This window comes from Pelecanus crispus, chromosome 14 (assembly GCF_030463565.1).
Source record: "Pelecanus crispus isolate bPelCri1 chromosome 14, bPelCri1.pri, whole genome shotgun sequence".
NCBI lineage: Eukaryota > Metazoa > Chordata > Aves > Pelecaniformes > Pelecanidae > Pelecanus > Pelecanus crispus.
In genome coordinates, this window is record NC_134656.1 from 890193 (window position 1) to 905370 (window position 15178).

Consider the following 15178-nt stretch of genomic DNA (forward strand, 5'->3'; position numbering starts at 1 on the left):
TTCAACTAACCTTAGTAATACAGCAGCAAGAAGGAAGATCTCTCCTTCCTTTATTACATATGAGGAAACCGAGAGCTCTTAAGCTCTTCATATCCATCCAAGCATTTAATAAGGGTCTCCTGTGACTGGGATTTCCAGGGAGGTTCAGAAAGAGCGGTCTTATCCGGAAAAGAAGGAGACCAGCAGCCACCGGGAGCTGTGCGTGTCCCACCTTTCAGCGCAGCGCCAGGGTAAGGCGGTCGTCCCTTCTGGTGCTGCTCGCCCGTGCAGCAACACGTTCCCTCTGTCCCCACCGTCCCGTGCATCCACGGGTCACCGGGAGGCAGCTCCGGGGGCTGCTCCACCTCGCTGCCCTCCTCTGCCTTCACGGGGGCTGCTGGGGAGCTTCGCTCCCGTCCTGACAGCCACTGGCACAAACCCCTCTCCGTTTTCCGCCTCATTCTCCCAGAAAGCCCGTCCTCAGGAGAGAAGCCAGGATTAAATACAGTTTTGTACCCAGGTTTTGAGAACAGACCCACCTCCACTGTCCCCTCATTTTAACCTCATGCTCACCACTTCATAAATACCCATCTGCGGATCTTTGAATATGTCGAGATTTATATCCATGCTGTCCTGTGAGATTTAATGCCTCCTGAATGTCCATTCATCCCTATACATCCCCTGGGGACAAAATCAGGGTCAGAGCACTACGAGAAGACTGACAGACAACCATTTTACGAAATTATTTTCAAGAGGAAAATGTCTGCGAAACATCTCTGACTTAAAAACAAAACCAACACCAGTTCATGTTTCCTACAGTTCTGACAGGTCAGCCAAAGATTTTTTTTTATATATATATATATATTACATTTACAGATAATATTTTAATATTACTATGTTTATTGTCATATTATTTAAATATTTATATATTGTTTTGACAAATATTTATACATATAATTATGTATCAATATGTTAAAATCCATATACACACACTATTTAAAGACCACAGTTCAAAAAGCCAGCCAGCTGTGTTGAAAAAGAGAGAAGAGTAATTTTTACAGAAAGTGGCCTTCGCCTCTCCAAGGCTGGGATTGCCTTCTGGGAACTTTCTTCTTGGTCTTAGAAAATTTCAAGGCTTAAGTTTAAGTGTGTTCCTTCTCTATTAAAGAGAAAAGAAAAACATTTTCCTGGGAGATACAGATTGTCCGTCTTAATGACAGTGTGAGTACGCACATCCTCGAAAGTACCCTTTTCTTCCAGATAGTCCGATCCTTCAGTTTAATGGGTATTACCCAAAAAGAAACCCCTTTCTTTTCCGTTTCGGATGGACCCTGCCCGTACCAGAAGCTGCTCCTCTCCTGCAGGACCGCCACCTCACCACGCATCCCCCGTGCAGCACGCGTGCACCCACTGCTCCCCTTCAGCCACAGAACGCTGCACTTGTCCCTCCTTTCCTTAGGCGTTCGCCCACATCAGATTCCTTTCAAGGGTTACCGGTACCATTTCATGGCATGATTTTATTCCTGTGCATTTATGTTGTTCCCTTATAACTGCAACCCTCCCCAATTCCTACTTCCATACCTTCCATGTTCTCTAGTCGCATTTAACGCCCTGCCTTGCTCTGATTCTAGGCCCATTAACTATCCAAACACAATTTATGTGAGGAACTGACAGTCACAGCCACAAAATCTCATCCCGGGAGATCTTGCTTACCAACAGAGTTCATTCAGGTCTCCCTTCAGCAAAACCACGGTTTGCATTTTTGCTCCCTGCGTTCTAACACAATCAGCTACAGCATCGCATACTCTCAGCCAAGCTGCTTGCAATTTCACATCCCAATTAACCAGAAGGGGACCTGCAATGACTTCGCCTCTCCTTGCTTTCTCTGCATTAAAAGATCCGTGAATTCTTCAGCTGTCCTGCTAACAAAGTGCAGGTGCCCTGATGCACATTCCTTTCTCGTTCGCAGCCCCTGCAGCAGCAGCCCATACCCTTAGCCCCTCGGTTTCTTGCCCTAGTACAGAAATTGAGAGGCACGGTCTGCGTACCACCAGGCTGCCTTGAAATCTACGGTGCAATCCTACAGCTTTACACACTGACTTGCAAAAAATATCCTTCTCTTGTGAGAAGTAGATTCCAGCCTTATCCTTGGAAGGATGTTCCGAGAAAGAAAAACTCCCACTCCTGAAGGACACGCACATTCCTGTGAGCAGACATTCAACTAGACAGAGTACAAGATGACTGAGTGTTCAAGCAGCCACATTCAATAGTGATATGATACAACAGCAAGGAAGTTTTTGGCCTTTATTTGAAGGCTTTTAACAGTTACAGTAAGAATTGTCATTGCAAACCAGGAATTTTTTAAAAATTGAACAATAAAAGTTAAAAAAACATCCACAAGTCCACCTGCAAGTAAGACATGTTGGTACAGAAAGGAGATGTGAGCTTTTGCTTCTTCCATTCTGTTCATTTTTCAAATAGCTGATAAAACTAAGATACTAAGAAGGGTTGGATGCTATCGGAATTGTTCTGGCAGGCGAGCATTTAACAGCATATACTGTACCAGTGTAACAGAGTAGCTATGTTAAGTCTATGGGTTTGAGTTGGGCTGCTTCTTGTTATTTTCTCCCCAAAAAGGATATTAAAAAACAGATTCTGCCAAGATACCTATAATGTAGTCATAAGTGGACTACGTGACTCTGTCCCCATTCTATTTATAACTCATCTGGGTAGCAAAGAAGTGATGCAATTGGAAATCTCAGCAGCATTTGACTTACAAGACTGCAAATTCAGTTTATTTTCATAATGCACGTCCACACATTCAACGGTCTCACAAGGCGCACTAGCAGTATTTCTGACTCATCATTCTCTTAGCATAAAAGGATATTTGCTTACTTTGCTAACAGAGACCAAAATCAACCTAATGCAACCCATCCGATGACCTGGGTGCTTCACAGGTCCACACACGCAACCCTGTTAAAAAGGGACTGGAAGCAACCAGGTCCCAGTGTGCAAGTGGACTGCAAAGAGCAGCCACCCAGGAAAACCTCTTCAAATTCACTCACATACTGTTGCCACCTTTTGCTTTGAGTTGCTGGAATAATGGAATATTTAGAGTCAAAAAAAAAAATATGCTTCTGACCTCAAAGCAAGTAAGTAATAGTGAAGAAGATTTTATGTGCATCAAAACCCCCGTTCTAGGTCTGCGCTTCCGTAGCCCAACACCGGTTTTGCAATACCAGCAGGCAATGCCCGCAGCGCCCGTTCTTCAGAACAAGGCATCCACAGAGCACTTCGGGGGCAGGGAGGGTGTTCTCCTGCACGACACACAAGCCCTGCAGGGAACACTTCCAATTTCAAGGTTAGATACATCACGCGAGCACTTCTCTGAAGATGCTGGTCTGTGCACACCTCTGACAGTAACGTTTAAGCTCATCTATGGAAGACACTTCAAATGATCAAATCAACCAAGTTTACAGTCAATCTGCTCATAGACACCGGTGACAGTTAACATTCATTTGTAACTACTAACCAGTGTTTTAGCACTTTTAAAACCTTTTAAACACAAAGTCATGTGACAGCATTCCTGTTACACAGCCCCATGCTCACACCATTAGGAGGAAGCCAACAGCACACTCACATTTCACCCACTTGTGGGAGAAGGGAGGGGAAAAACCAAAACCCACCCAACACTTGAGCAATGGCTTCCCAAAGCACACTCCAAGGAAAGTTTCCGTATTACTGCTACGCAAGTTAGCAATGCCTATAACTGGGACTAGAGAATGAAAGCTGATACTCCAGGTCCTGCAAGCTTCATCATGAAAACTGTGACACACTTTAGCTTTGCCTAATCGTATCTGAAAGCATGAGAGACTCCAGTAGACGTGACACTCTTGAAATACAGAACTTTATTTAGAAACTGCTTAAAATAGAAAAACCCTGTCAAGAAAAATCCAAGTCAAATATGGTTTCTCAGTAAAATGGAGTTTTAGGGCAACAAAAGTCTAAAAGGCCACAAGAGAAATAGCACCACTGCAATTTTAAACAATGGCTAGATACTTGCATTTTTGGCATTCACTGGATTTGGGTTTTTCTCTGATTTTCACAAAGATTCATGCACTACACAACAATTACCATAAAATGCTCTCCTACACACATTTTAGGACAAGCTACCACCAGAAACAAATGAATACAAGCACAACAGGACTGATCAATCTCAGTAGTGAAGGGGGATCAGAAGTCTTGCAGGATCTTGCCAAACACAACAGTAATGAGGGGCATGATAGCAAAAAAGGACAGTTAAGGAAAGTACTTTAAATATTAATATTTAAGTTAGTCTCAGTACTGTATTTTCTGCAATAACATTAGCTCTGTTAGCCAGCATCTTTTAGTTTTTACCCCAGAAGACTACTGAACTGGCAAGTATTATTATTAGATATGCCCTGGTTTGAAAGGAAAAAAAAAAAAAGAAAGAAAGAAAGAAAAGAGACAGAAAAATCATCATCCTCATGTGCTCAATTCACTTTCATTCCAAGACAGTTGCACAGTGCGAGTCCTGTTACAACTATTGGATTTGATCAGCATTCCTTGGGATGGGAAAGAGAAAAGAACAAGCGAGAGACCAACAAAAATAAAAAGAAACAGGACAAAAAGAAACAAGAGCCAGGAAGGAAAATTACTTCTGAAGAGCATTTTAGGCAGTAAGACTGGATGCCCTTTGCTTCTCTTGTTGTCTTCTTTTTCTTACAGAAAACACAGTACATTTTGGCAAAGTTATTAGCCACAATGCCATAGAAAAAGGCTTTAGCACTCTTCAAGGTAATTTATGTGTCTCAGCTGTTCATACTCCCTCTAATCTTGTGACAGGCAACGTTAAGGCCTATTTCATCGAGAACTAATCACTTAGTAAGCAGCTTTACATAGGAATGGAGTTTTGTTTTAATAGCCCCTTTTGAGCACTTGCTGACAAAGTGAGATTGCCACGCAAGGCCTCTCAGACAGCAGTGAATGGAGTTAAACAAGCGTCTACCCCAATACGAAGCACATAAAATCTCCTGTCACATTACTTCAATTTGGCATATGGAAGCATATTTTAAATACTCTTAAGGCATTTTATTATAATTTCTGTGCTGCAATTTCACATTAACTCAATCTTTCTGTGAGTCAGAGTCTTTAATTTCTCTACTGCACACCACCTTAGATACAAAAAGAGTCTTCCCACAAACCAGTGTTTTACCAGCAAACCATTCTGCAACAAGTTCCAAATATTCAGCCTCTTGCTCCCTAAATATACCACCTAGATGTGAATACTGCTCTGCTACAAAGTGAGAAAGAGCTCCTAACTCAAACCCACTGTAAAAAGTGAAACTTCTGCAAAGTGCACTTTAAGAAGAGGTACTTTTTTTGCTTATGAAAAGAAAACCAGTGAGTCCTCTAAGAATAAAGTGGAGTATTTTACAGTTAAGCACATGATCTGGGGCAAAGAATTCTGATGTTGCTGCTCTGCTGGTACAGTATGTGGTCTGTTAATACTCTTCTTGTTCCTCCTGCGGTGCTCCTTCGTCAGGTATCACAAAGCCTTCCTGAAGGGGGATAAAAGAAGTGCTTTAATGAAAATCTGATGTCAAACCAGTTCCTGGCTACTCTGCATGCTTCCCCCCCTCCCTTTTCCTTAGGATAGATACCCTTAAGTCACCATTTACAGTGTCAAGATATATTAGCAGAAGAGTTATTTTCCTCATCTTTGATCTATCTGTTACACACTCTTCATGAAAGGCTAACTTGATTTGTTGCCTGACTATAATTATGTTATCTGCTCCTTTATTACAGGAAAAAGCTAGGTCACAAACCTAAAGAAAAAAAAAAAATAGAAATAGAAGGAGCCCTGGAAAGCAAACCAGCTTCCAATTACAAGGAGAGGGAGGAACTATGCAATACAATTTATACCAGATTACTTACATCTGTGGCATAAAGAATTTCCACAATCCTCTGCAACACTGGATCATTCTCCCCTTCATTCTCCTGGCAGATCAACTCAATGTTCCTCAATTTGCCAAAGTAGAAGTCTCTCTCCTTCTCCAGATCTTCAACAGTAAGTTTCAATACATTGATCTGCCAAAGGGCATCAATAATAATTTATCCACCAAAGACAGAATTCAGTAGTATCTATTCAAAAGGCAGGGTCCCCAAAGTTCTCAGAAGGGTGTTAATATGCAAAGCACTTCAGAAGAAACCAAGATGGGGGGGTGGAAGTGGGACTGTGGGAGGAGGAAAAGGTCTCTCTCTCTCCAATCGCAATATTATTGCCACAACAAACACCCAGTCCAACACGTGCAATACCACTCGGAAATTCTAAAGGCTTATTACGTGAAACAGGTAAAGCGCTAACTGCCTGCAGTTTTCTTTGCTCACGCATACTTTCAAGACAACTCTCACGCTGACAGCAGTTTTAGTTGCATTACATTCAGTATTTCAGTGAAGTAGCAGCTGCTCATAGCTCAGTTGGAATGCTGCGATAGCTGCAACACAGCTGTGGAAACACAAATGCTATGTGTGATATGGCACATACTAGGTTTCAATGTCTGAGTACCCGTGTACTGCAGAAGGGGTTTCACTCCTACCAGGAGAGCAAGGCCATTATAATGAAGGCTTCCAATTAAGTGATTTTAAATGAGCTTACTAGATTCAGATCATTTTCTTCTATCTGCCTGACCCAGTTATTTCGTGCTATAAAAAACCCCCCACCCTCTGCACACAAATCTATAAAGCACGGGTCAGTACCCAGGGCCATTTTGGTCAACACACCTGCTCAATCAATCCTGCTGATTCATCATCTCCCGCAGCCTTTTTGACCATTCCAGTACCAGCTTTTGGAGTTGCTGCGGTCCTCTGTGTAACAATGGGCCTCTGTGGGGCTGCAAGATTAATTCAGTGTTAGTTCCTCTCAGAACATCTTTCTTCCTCCTACAAAGGTACTATCCCCCTTCCAAACATGCTTAGGCATGTAAGAGTTTGAAGATATGTTCCTTCCTTCTTCTTGACTCCATGCGACACATCCATTTTTTTTGGCACATGTTGGCACCAATCCTTGCCATTTTCTCTTTCAGAGAAGATTGTTCTTTCTGTAGCTTCCAGATAACTGGGTACTACAGGATGACTCAGTGTTTGAAGCCTAGCATCTCTGAAACAAGATGCAAAATACTCTAACTTCATACACTGATTGTAAATAGCAACCCAGTCTTATTTCCCCCAGAGTTTTTAGTGATCTAAATAATCTTTTAACTATTTTGTCTACCTGCACCGCTAGAACTGAGAGATTTCTTGGGTTTGTTCACAACTGGAGCAACAAGGTTTGGTGCTACTGTCTCTTGGCCTTGTCGAGCAGCAACAGGATCATACTCCTTCCCATCATAGTTTGCATCAAAAAATTTTTTGAACCATTGAACAAATTCAAAGTTGTCCTGAAATTTTCCTTTCACTAGTTTGTCCACAGGAATTATCTGGAAGGGTGGGAAAAAACAAAAGTCAAACTCATATTAAGGGTAAAGAACCTCCCTCTCTCTTTTTATATAAAGTTTTAAAATTAGTGCATTCAGAAGATACGCAAATGTAATTCTTGGTCCAGTCTAGAGAAAATCCTCCTTAAACATAACTGTATGTCAAACAGTAAGGCTTTTTGCCAATAATTGGAATTAAGAACAAATCATGCTTTCACTGTGAGGGTCCACATAATTTTAACGCTACACCACGTTTCAGCACAAAGCTTCTGTGAATTTGAAGCTGGCTCATTCAGTGCTAGCTTTCATTAATCTGAACTGCTGACCAATTTTGTAGACTGCTACCACGCAGAACTGCTACAAGATCTAAACATCACCTTTTTAGTAGATTACAATTACAGTTTCTCCAGAATGAGCAGTATAACTGATGATTACTTAAAAGATTCAGCAAATTGTGAAGTCTTGTCTGTAGGCCACGAGCTGAGTCCACGACCTGGCAGGGGCCAGGAGCCGTTACGTGATCAGTCGGCATTTGAAAGCGTGGCTGGCTGTCCAGTTCTGGACACGCTGCCCAAGCTCCGTCCCCCAAGCAGAAGACCAATTAAGTGTGCGTTGAAGCTGCTAGCCCACACAGAACGAGACGCCTTCTTAAAGACAGGAAATAGCTTTAACACAGAAACGTTCTGCACCATACCAAACATGCTGTCAGTAAGTACTACCTAGATAAATCATCCTTCCGTAAGCATAACTATCATTCGATCTGAAAAAGTTTTTTCACAGATCTCATTTTCACCAGTTTAAAATTACACCTGCTCGTAAAGAGGAATTTGAAATCCTTAGGACTACCACACCAGTAGGTTATGGGAACATACCTGGTACAAAGATGGTTCAAACAGGAAGCTCAAGTAAACCTTACCTCATAGAAATTTCAGTATTAGTTTGTGCTACATAAGTTGCACAGAATTAAAATGGAAAAATTCATCTCATCATTAAGAACAGGAAACCTAACCTTAGCTGGAGTAAAGCAGACATTGTCGTAAATCAAGTGAGGACCCCAATGCAAACCAAAACCAAAAGTTTGGACATTTAAAAACCAAAAGCAAACTCTGTCCCCAGATGCATTCAGCTCTAAATTTGAAAGTACATTCCATCTACTTTGATATTAAGAGCACAGAGAATCAGTTACACCCCAGCTTACTTTGTCAACGCCCATTCGTTTAAAACCTGCTTGTAGAACCTTGAAGTTTTGAATATACTCATGTTCCAATTTTGCTTGAAACTTCACTTTCTTGAGTGCTACAGAACCTGGGAAGAGCATGTCCATAAACTGACAGTATGCAGCACCTGCCAAAAGAAAAAGAATACAAATCCTAGGATGAATCAAGTCAGCTCACTAGTCTACCCAAGTTACTTTTCAGTCAGATCAGCAAACTGACCTGACTCATTCCTCAGCTACACAATCCCTTAAAGGCAACAAAAGCAAGAAAACAGGAACCTTCAGTCTCCTGTTTTGGTGCAGCATGGCCATAAGCAAGCTTAAGCGAGCCACAGAACCAAACTTTTGGTCTCATGACTTGAACTCTTAGGAAGAAGAGCAATACTGCCTCCATAATTCCAAGAGAAAAAAAAAAAAAAGATCCAACGAGTAATTTGACTTTCCTTTCTTCATGGGTATCAGTACAAATCTGCGATGTTACATGTGTCCAACAGGCATGTAAGCTACTCTTGGCAACACTAACAGAAATAAACTAGAAAAACAATTATTCCAGAAGTGATATTTAATCACTGTAATAATAAAAAAATAGTGATACATTTACTTACTAAAAAACAAAACCTATACACAACTCAAGGTGCCCTCAAAGATAAGAGGCCAAATCAAGCTGGATTATATTTAAATCAAGCCTTAATCAAAGAACTGAAATGAGACAGCATTTCCTTCTATTAATTTTAAATCCTCCACATTCTTCAATTCAGCTCTTGCTGTAATAAGAGCAAAAGAATGAATCAGTTCAGCCACAAAGAGTAGACAACCACCTCCAAGAAAACTAGCTTTTGCAGAACATTTAAAAAAATGTAGAAACCATTTTAAAAAAAAAGTTTTTTTAAACTATATCCTCACTCTGCAGTGATGATGTGCAACTGTGTGCCACTGAAAACACAAGTGCAACATTCTGAGCATTATTCCCCCCACCAGTATCAATGGAGAGTAATGGGAACCTTAACCTAAAGCACAAACAGCTACCTGACAAGCTTTTGAGAGGTATCTAGAGGCCAAGAAGCAATACATCACGGTGTTGCCCTCAACTACTCTATTCATCTCAACCAGAGGTAACAGAAAGCCCGATATGGTTCACTTTCTGTCAAGATACTTTGCAGGTCTTTGGGGCTACTAGAAGATTGCTGCTCATGCACTGGTGTAGCTAAAAAAAAAAAAAAAAAAAAAACCAAAACCCAAAAAACTTCCTCTTTGATCTCCACTGCCTTTTAGTTCACTTGCTGAAGAACTCCATGCCCAGCTCAAAAATAGATGACTTGCCAGAAATCAGGGGTTTACTAACTATTGGTAGTCTGAGCGATAAGCATGATTAAAAAAGGGAGATGACAGCATAAGCCAAAGGTCGTCTTTCGTGCATTTATGCAAACTCAAATTGCTGCTGTCACTACTGCCCTTGCCAAAGGTAGCAAAGCAAGCTTGGAAACTCCTGTCTCCACATGACTATGACAGACAGGGGAAGCCACTTCCATACCTGGAGAGGCACGAAGTATTTTTGCAGACACAGGAAAGGGACGTTACTCAGCGCATACCACATCAACAGCTCTCAGCCCTTTCCTGAAAACAGGCGAGCTGAAATTCTGCAGAGCCAGTATTAATTATCCTCACTTCTCAGAGACAGAGCTCTCTCGCAGCATTCAAGACTCACACCAACTCTAAGCAAAACTTCTCAGCCATACAAATCAATGCTGCACACGACAGGTTTTTTAACCCGCCCATCTGAAGGCGGACAAGGCTCATCATTTCCCTTACTTCTGTGGTTGCAGATCTTTAGTTCCTTCATCCTCACAGTTTTTCTCCATCATCTCACTAGACAAAAGCCACTACAAATACCTGTCAGACATCTATTGTAACTCCCTTACTTCTCTGTAATCTTTGTCAACGCTTCTTCTCAGCCACAGGCTGTACTGACAGTCCTCAAACTTATTTTAAATATGTTCCTCCTTTTATTCCACCTCTAATTTCCAAATCTCTCATTCTGTGAGCAACACCTTATCTCAAACTCACTGTCTGAGCTCCACTTTCACTTTTCACCAAGTCCCTTTCACCTGCCTGTTGCAGTTATCCAAATCACCATCTTCTACCTAGGCTGCATTTTTTGCCTTGGGTTTTTTTCAGCTCTTACTCCATAGCCTATTATTTTGTTATTCGTTTTTACAAGCCTCCTCCCCCACAGGCACGCTCCTCCCTGTGATGACACTCGACTCCATTTCTGTACCGCAATCACTTCCCCTTTTCTGCCTACAACTCTATCTGAGACTCAGCCGTGCCAAAGCAAGCTGGGGTGACCCAGACTGACGTGCTCCTTTACCACGAGGAGTTGTAAAGTCCTGAAGGTGAACCCAGGAGTCAGCAGTATGCCTTCCTCGCACTGCTCCTTCTGCCCAACCAGGATGTTCAGGCACCTCCCAGATCTCCTAGCAGCTCCCTTCCTTAAGAAATCACAACTGTTTACGCTAGTTACTATACTTGTAAGACTTACTCTATCCATCAAGACTAAATGCTTAACTCCTCATTGGAAAACACCCTCTCCTAAGAGTCTTTTTTTTTCCACGTTAAGCCCTGTTCCTTCTTATTGCATCTATGCTGCAGCGAGTCAGAAGGATCTGCCTTTTCATTACGCTTACATTATTAACAACCATTTCGGTAAAACTCTCACCGTACCCAGATTACAATGAGCGTGAATCTGTTCACAGCAGGAATTAAGCCAGCTGCGAGGCTGCAGAGGGCCAGCGCAGACAGCTGACGCGGTGCAGGGGTACCTCAGCGGTACCGCTACACAACCAGGGCGCACGTCAGATTTGGGAGTCCCCTCGCGCCGGGCCCCTCACCTGAGCACAGCTGTTCGATCTTGGTCAGCGTCAGCTGCAGCGACTCGTTGATCCACGCCAGCATGTCGTGTCGGCTCAGGTTATCGCTAGTCACCGAAGTAGAGTACACATTAACTGCCATTTTCTGAAAGACAGAACCAGAGGCGTGAGCACCACGAAGGTTACCGCCGCACGCTCGCGTCGCTCCCGCGAGACGGGGAGCTGCCTTCGGGCCTCCGCGCCGCGAAGCCCGGCGAAACCGGGGGGCCCCTGTGTCCGCACGGCCGGCAAAGGACGCGGCGTCGGGCTTTCTGGAGAAAAATTAACGCCAAGGCGCTCACGTGGAAACGCTGATGAAAGGAATCGCGGCTGCGGCGTTATCCATCCCCCTCTCTGCCCCGCGCCGGCCGAGCACGGCAGGAACGCTTCCCGGCCCCCCCTGGTACCCCTCCAGGGAGGAACAGCGAGCGGCCGGCCCCCGCCCGGCCCCGCCGGCACAAAGCGGGGCCGCCGCGCTCGCCGAGCCCCGGTGCAGCTGCCGGCGGGCAGGGCCGCGCCGCACGCCCCCGCCGCGGGCGGGGCAGGGCCCAGCGCCCAGGGCCCGCACCCCCCGCACCCCCCGCCGCCGCCGCCAGCACCCCCCGGGCACAGCGGGCGCCCCGCTCCGCCCCGCTCCGCCGCGGCCCCGCCGAGGGGCGCGGCCCGGCCCTGCAGGCCTCACGCCGGTCTCCTCACGGCCCGCCGGGCGCCGGCCCGCCCCGCCCCGCCGCTCCCCGGGCCCGGGCCCGCGCCCGCCTCCCCGCCCGCCGCCCGCGGCCCCGCCGCCGCCCCCGCGCCGCGGCCCGGCCCGTTACCTGCCCCGCTCTCGCCCCGTCTCCTCCGCGTTCAAACCGGCCCCGCCCGCCTGCCCGGGACCACGTCACTCGCACGCTACGCGCTCGCGTCACGCCGGCGTCACAGAGGCGGCGAGCGCCGCTCACCGGCGCGGGGCTGCGCGAGCCGCGCGGGGAGAGGGCGGGCGGTTGCTAGGGGGCGGGGAAACCCGCCGCGTTGCTACGGCGCGGCTCCGCCCACCCCGCCGCGCGGGGGCGTGCCTGCCATTGGCCGTGGCGCTAGCCCCGCCCACGCCGCCGGCAGCCCGCGTGCCGCCGGCGGCAATCGCGGCTGAGGCCCGAGGGGCGCGGGGGCGGCGGGGCTGGTGCAGGCCGCACCGGGCCCCGGCTGGCCCCGGCTGTCCCCCGGCTGTCCCCGGCTGTCCCCCGGCTGGCCCCGGCTGGCCCCCGGCTGTCCCCCGGCTGGCCCCGGCTGGCCCCGGCTGTCCCCCGGCTGTCCCCCGGCTGTCCCCGGCCGTCCCCCGGCCATCCCCGGCCCGTCCCCGGCCCGTCCCCGGCCCGTCCCCGGCCCGCCGCCACAGCGTCGAGCGTCCGGTCGCACGTGCTGGGCCCGTCACCTCAGGGGTGAAACACCTCACCCCCGGGAAACGCGCCCCTCCGCACACCCCCCTTCTCGTTCACAGCTTCAGTTTATCAAAGAAGGACTGTCCGGTCGTACAGAAATACTGACTTTTAATTAGACGGCGATAAATGGTAAACTTGACACGGATCCCCTTTATTTCCCCCCCCCCCCCGCGAAAATCGGTCAAACTGCGTGGACAAGGCACAGTTTGGGGTTTTCGCACTCCCGATACAAAAGGCATATGAAATGTGTTCAACAGAACAATACGCTTCCTTTATTTTTTAAAAGATTGTATAAAAACCCGCAAGACTCTCAACATCAAAAATCCTTAACCTAAAAAAATAGTAGCACCAGGGAGAGTTAGAAACCTTTAAAAAAGTATTAAAAAGGCATTTCTGAAATCTACCTCTCCTTACAACATTTTTATAAACACATAATAAAAGGCAGCTCTTACAGGGAAAAAATATTTCAAGGAAGACTTGTCTACTACAATTCTTATCAAGTAAGCTTAATGCCAAGACAATTCTCATTCCTCTTTTATCTTTGTTTACTCTCACAAGTCCTTTTTTTTTTTTTTTTTTCCTCTCGTCTATTTCTTCTTCTTTTGATCAGCTAGGAAAGGATGTGAGATCTGGAATATGAAATTAGAGATGCCGTGGAGCGGAGGTTACGTGTTAGCCCAGTTTGGAAAAACAGGAACCATGGGAGGGTCCCAGCCGAGGCAGAGGACGGCTGTCACCCCCAGGCCCCGCGCGGGAATTAGTGTTGTGACTCGGGTCCGGGCATAAGGATCAGAGGTTGGCGAGGGCTCCAAAACCAGCCGGCACGGCGGCGGCGATGCCAGGCTTCCCAAACACCACCAGCACCCACAGAACCCACCCCGCCGTGCTCCCGGCCAGGGTGCCACTGGTCCCCGAGCGCTCGCCGAGCGTTGCAGATGCCAGCAGCGACGCGGAGGAGCCTGCTTGGCTCCCTCCAGCCCTTTCTTAACCGAGGCGTGCGGCTCGAGCACACGCCACCGAGAACTGACCCCTGTGGGAAGGCTTCAAAGAGCAACCTCCGGGCAGGACCAAGGGGAAAAAAAAAGCCTTTAAACCGCCTGGGCTCCTGCCCACGCCCCAGCGCAGCCTTGGCTCGGAGAGCAAGAGACGGTCCTCAGAGCCTGGGGACGGGCGCGGGGTGGGAAGCTGCACGCAAGAGTGGAAAACGGGAGGCTCCCTCCTCCATGGAGGCTGCCGTCCTCCACCGCCCGGGAGGGGGGTGCGAGGGGCTCCCCGCGTGTCAGAGAGGTAGAAGGAGCCGGGAGAGAAGCTCCCATTTCCCACTGATGCTGCACAACGCCTCGTGAGACAGCCTGGCATCGGGCGAAGGGTTGGCCCAACACAAAAAAACCACAGTTTGCGTGTGCCTGGTTTTGAGAAGGGATCCGAGGACTCGGCCAGACCCAGGCGACAGTTTGTAGTGAACAGCAGAGGTAGGGGAGGACAGAGGGACGGAGGGGGGAACGTCACGAGTCGTTTCAGTGCATTGAAATGTGCATTGGAGTTAAGGGTCCCCGGGAGACGCCTGCCGGGACAGCAGCTCCGCAGCTACGGAAAACCCGGGGAAAAGGAGAGGCTCTGCTGCACATGCATCTCCTGGGACGCTGGCGATAGGAACAGCATGCCCAGGACTTCATGGACAACAAGATAATCGCTCCGGCAAGGTTAGGGAGTGGAGGAGGGCAATCGAAAGTGAGCACGGCAGCGGCCACAGGAGCTCCCGGCTTGGGGGTTCGGCCCCGGCAGCCCCCCGGGGTGCTGTCGGGCCGGGGCTGGGCACGACACAAGCACCGGCAGCATCCCACCGCCGTGCACGGTGACACACGGGGAGCTGGGCGCGCAGGGAAGGAGGTACAGCCCCCGCCTGCGGACCCCCAGGACCTGCCCCTGGCCCCGGCGGCAGCGCCCGCAGCGGGGGGACGCGCACAGCCCCCGGCCACAGCAGCTTTCCCACCTCGCTGCTGCCGCGGGCTCAGCTCCCCCTGCCCACGGAGCGGGACGGGCGCTCCCGGACCTTGCTGGGGCCGGGTGGGATTTTCCCTGCAAAGAAGCCCCTGCACCGCAGCTAACGCACTGCCAATACTGCTCGGGTTCCTGCCACTGTACGCGACATTTTAGGGGGTC

At 47.8% G+C, this 15178-nt stretch overlaps 1 protein-coding gene across 1 annotated transcript; it reads right to left on the reverse strand.

Moving 5' to 3' along the window:
• Positions 1-3657: 3657 nt before the first annotated feature.
• Positions 3658-12451, reverse strand: MAPRE1 (microtubule associated protein RP/EB family member 1). The gene is made up of 7 exons (XM_075721146.1): positions 12413-12451; positions 11580-11703; positions 8674-8819; positions 7274-7478; positions 6784-6893; positions 5938-6090; positions 3658-5561 (listed from the first exon to the last, which is right to left on the reverse strand). Exons 2-7 carry the CDS (start codon positions 11698-11700, stop codon positions 5505-5507), a joined length of 792 nt encoding a protein of 263 aa, XP_075577261.1. The 5' UTR covers positions 11701-11703; positions 12413-12451; the 3' UTR covers positions 3658-5504.
• Positions 12452-15178: the final 2727 nt, after the last annotated feature.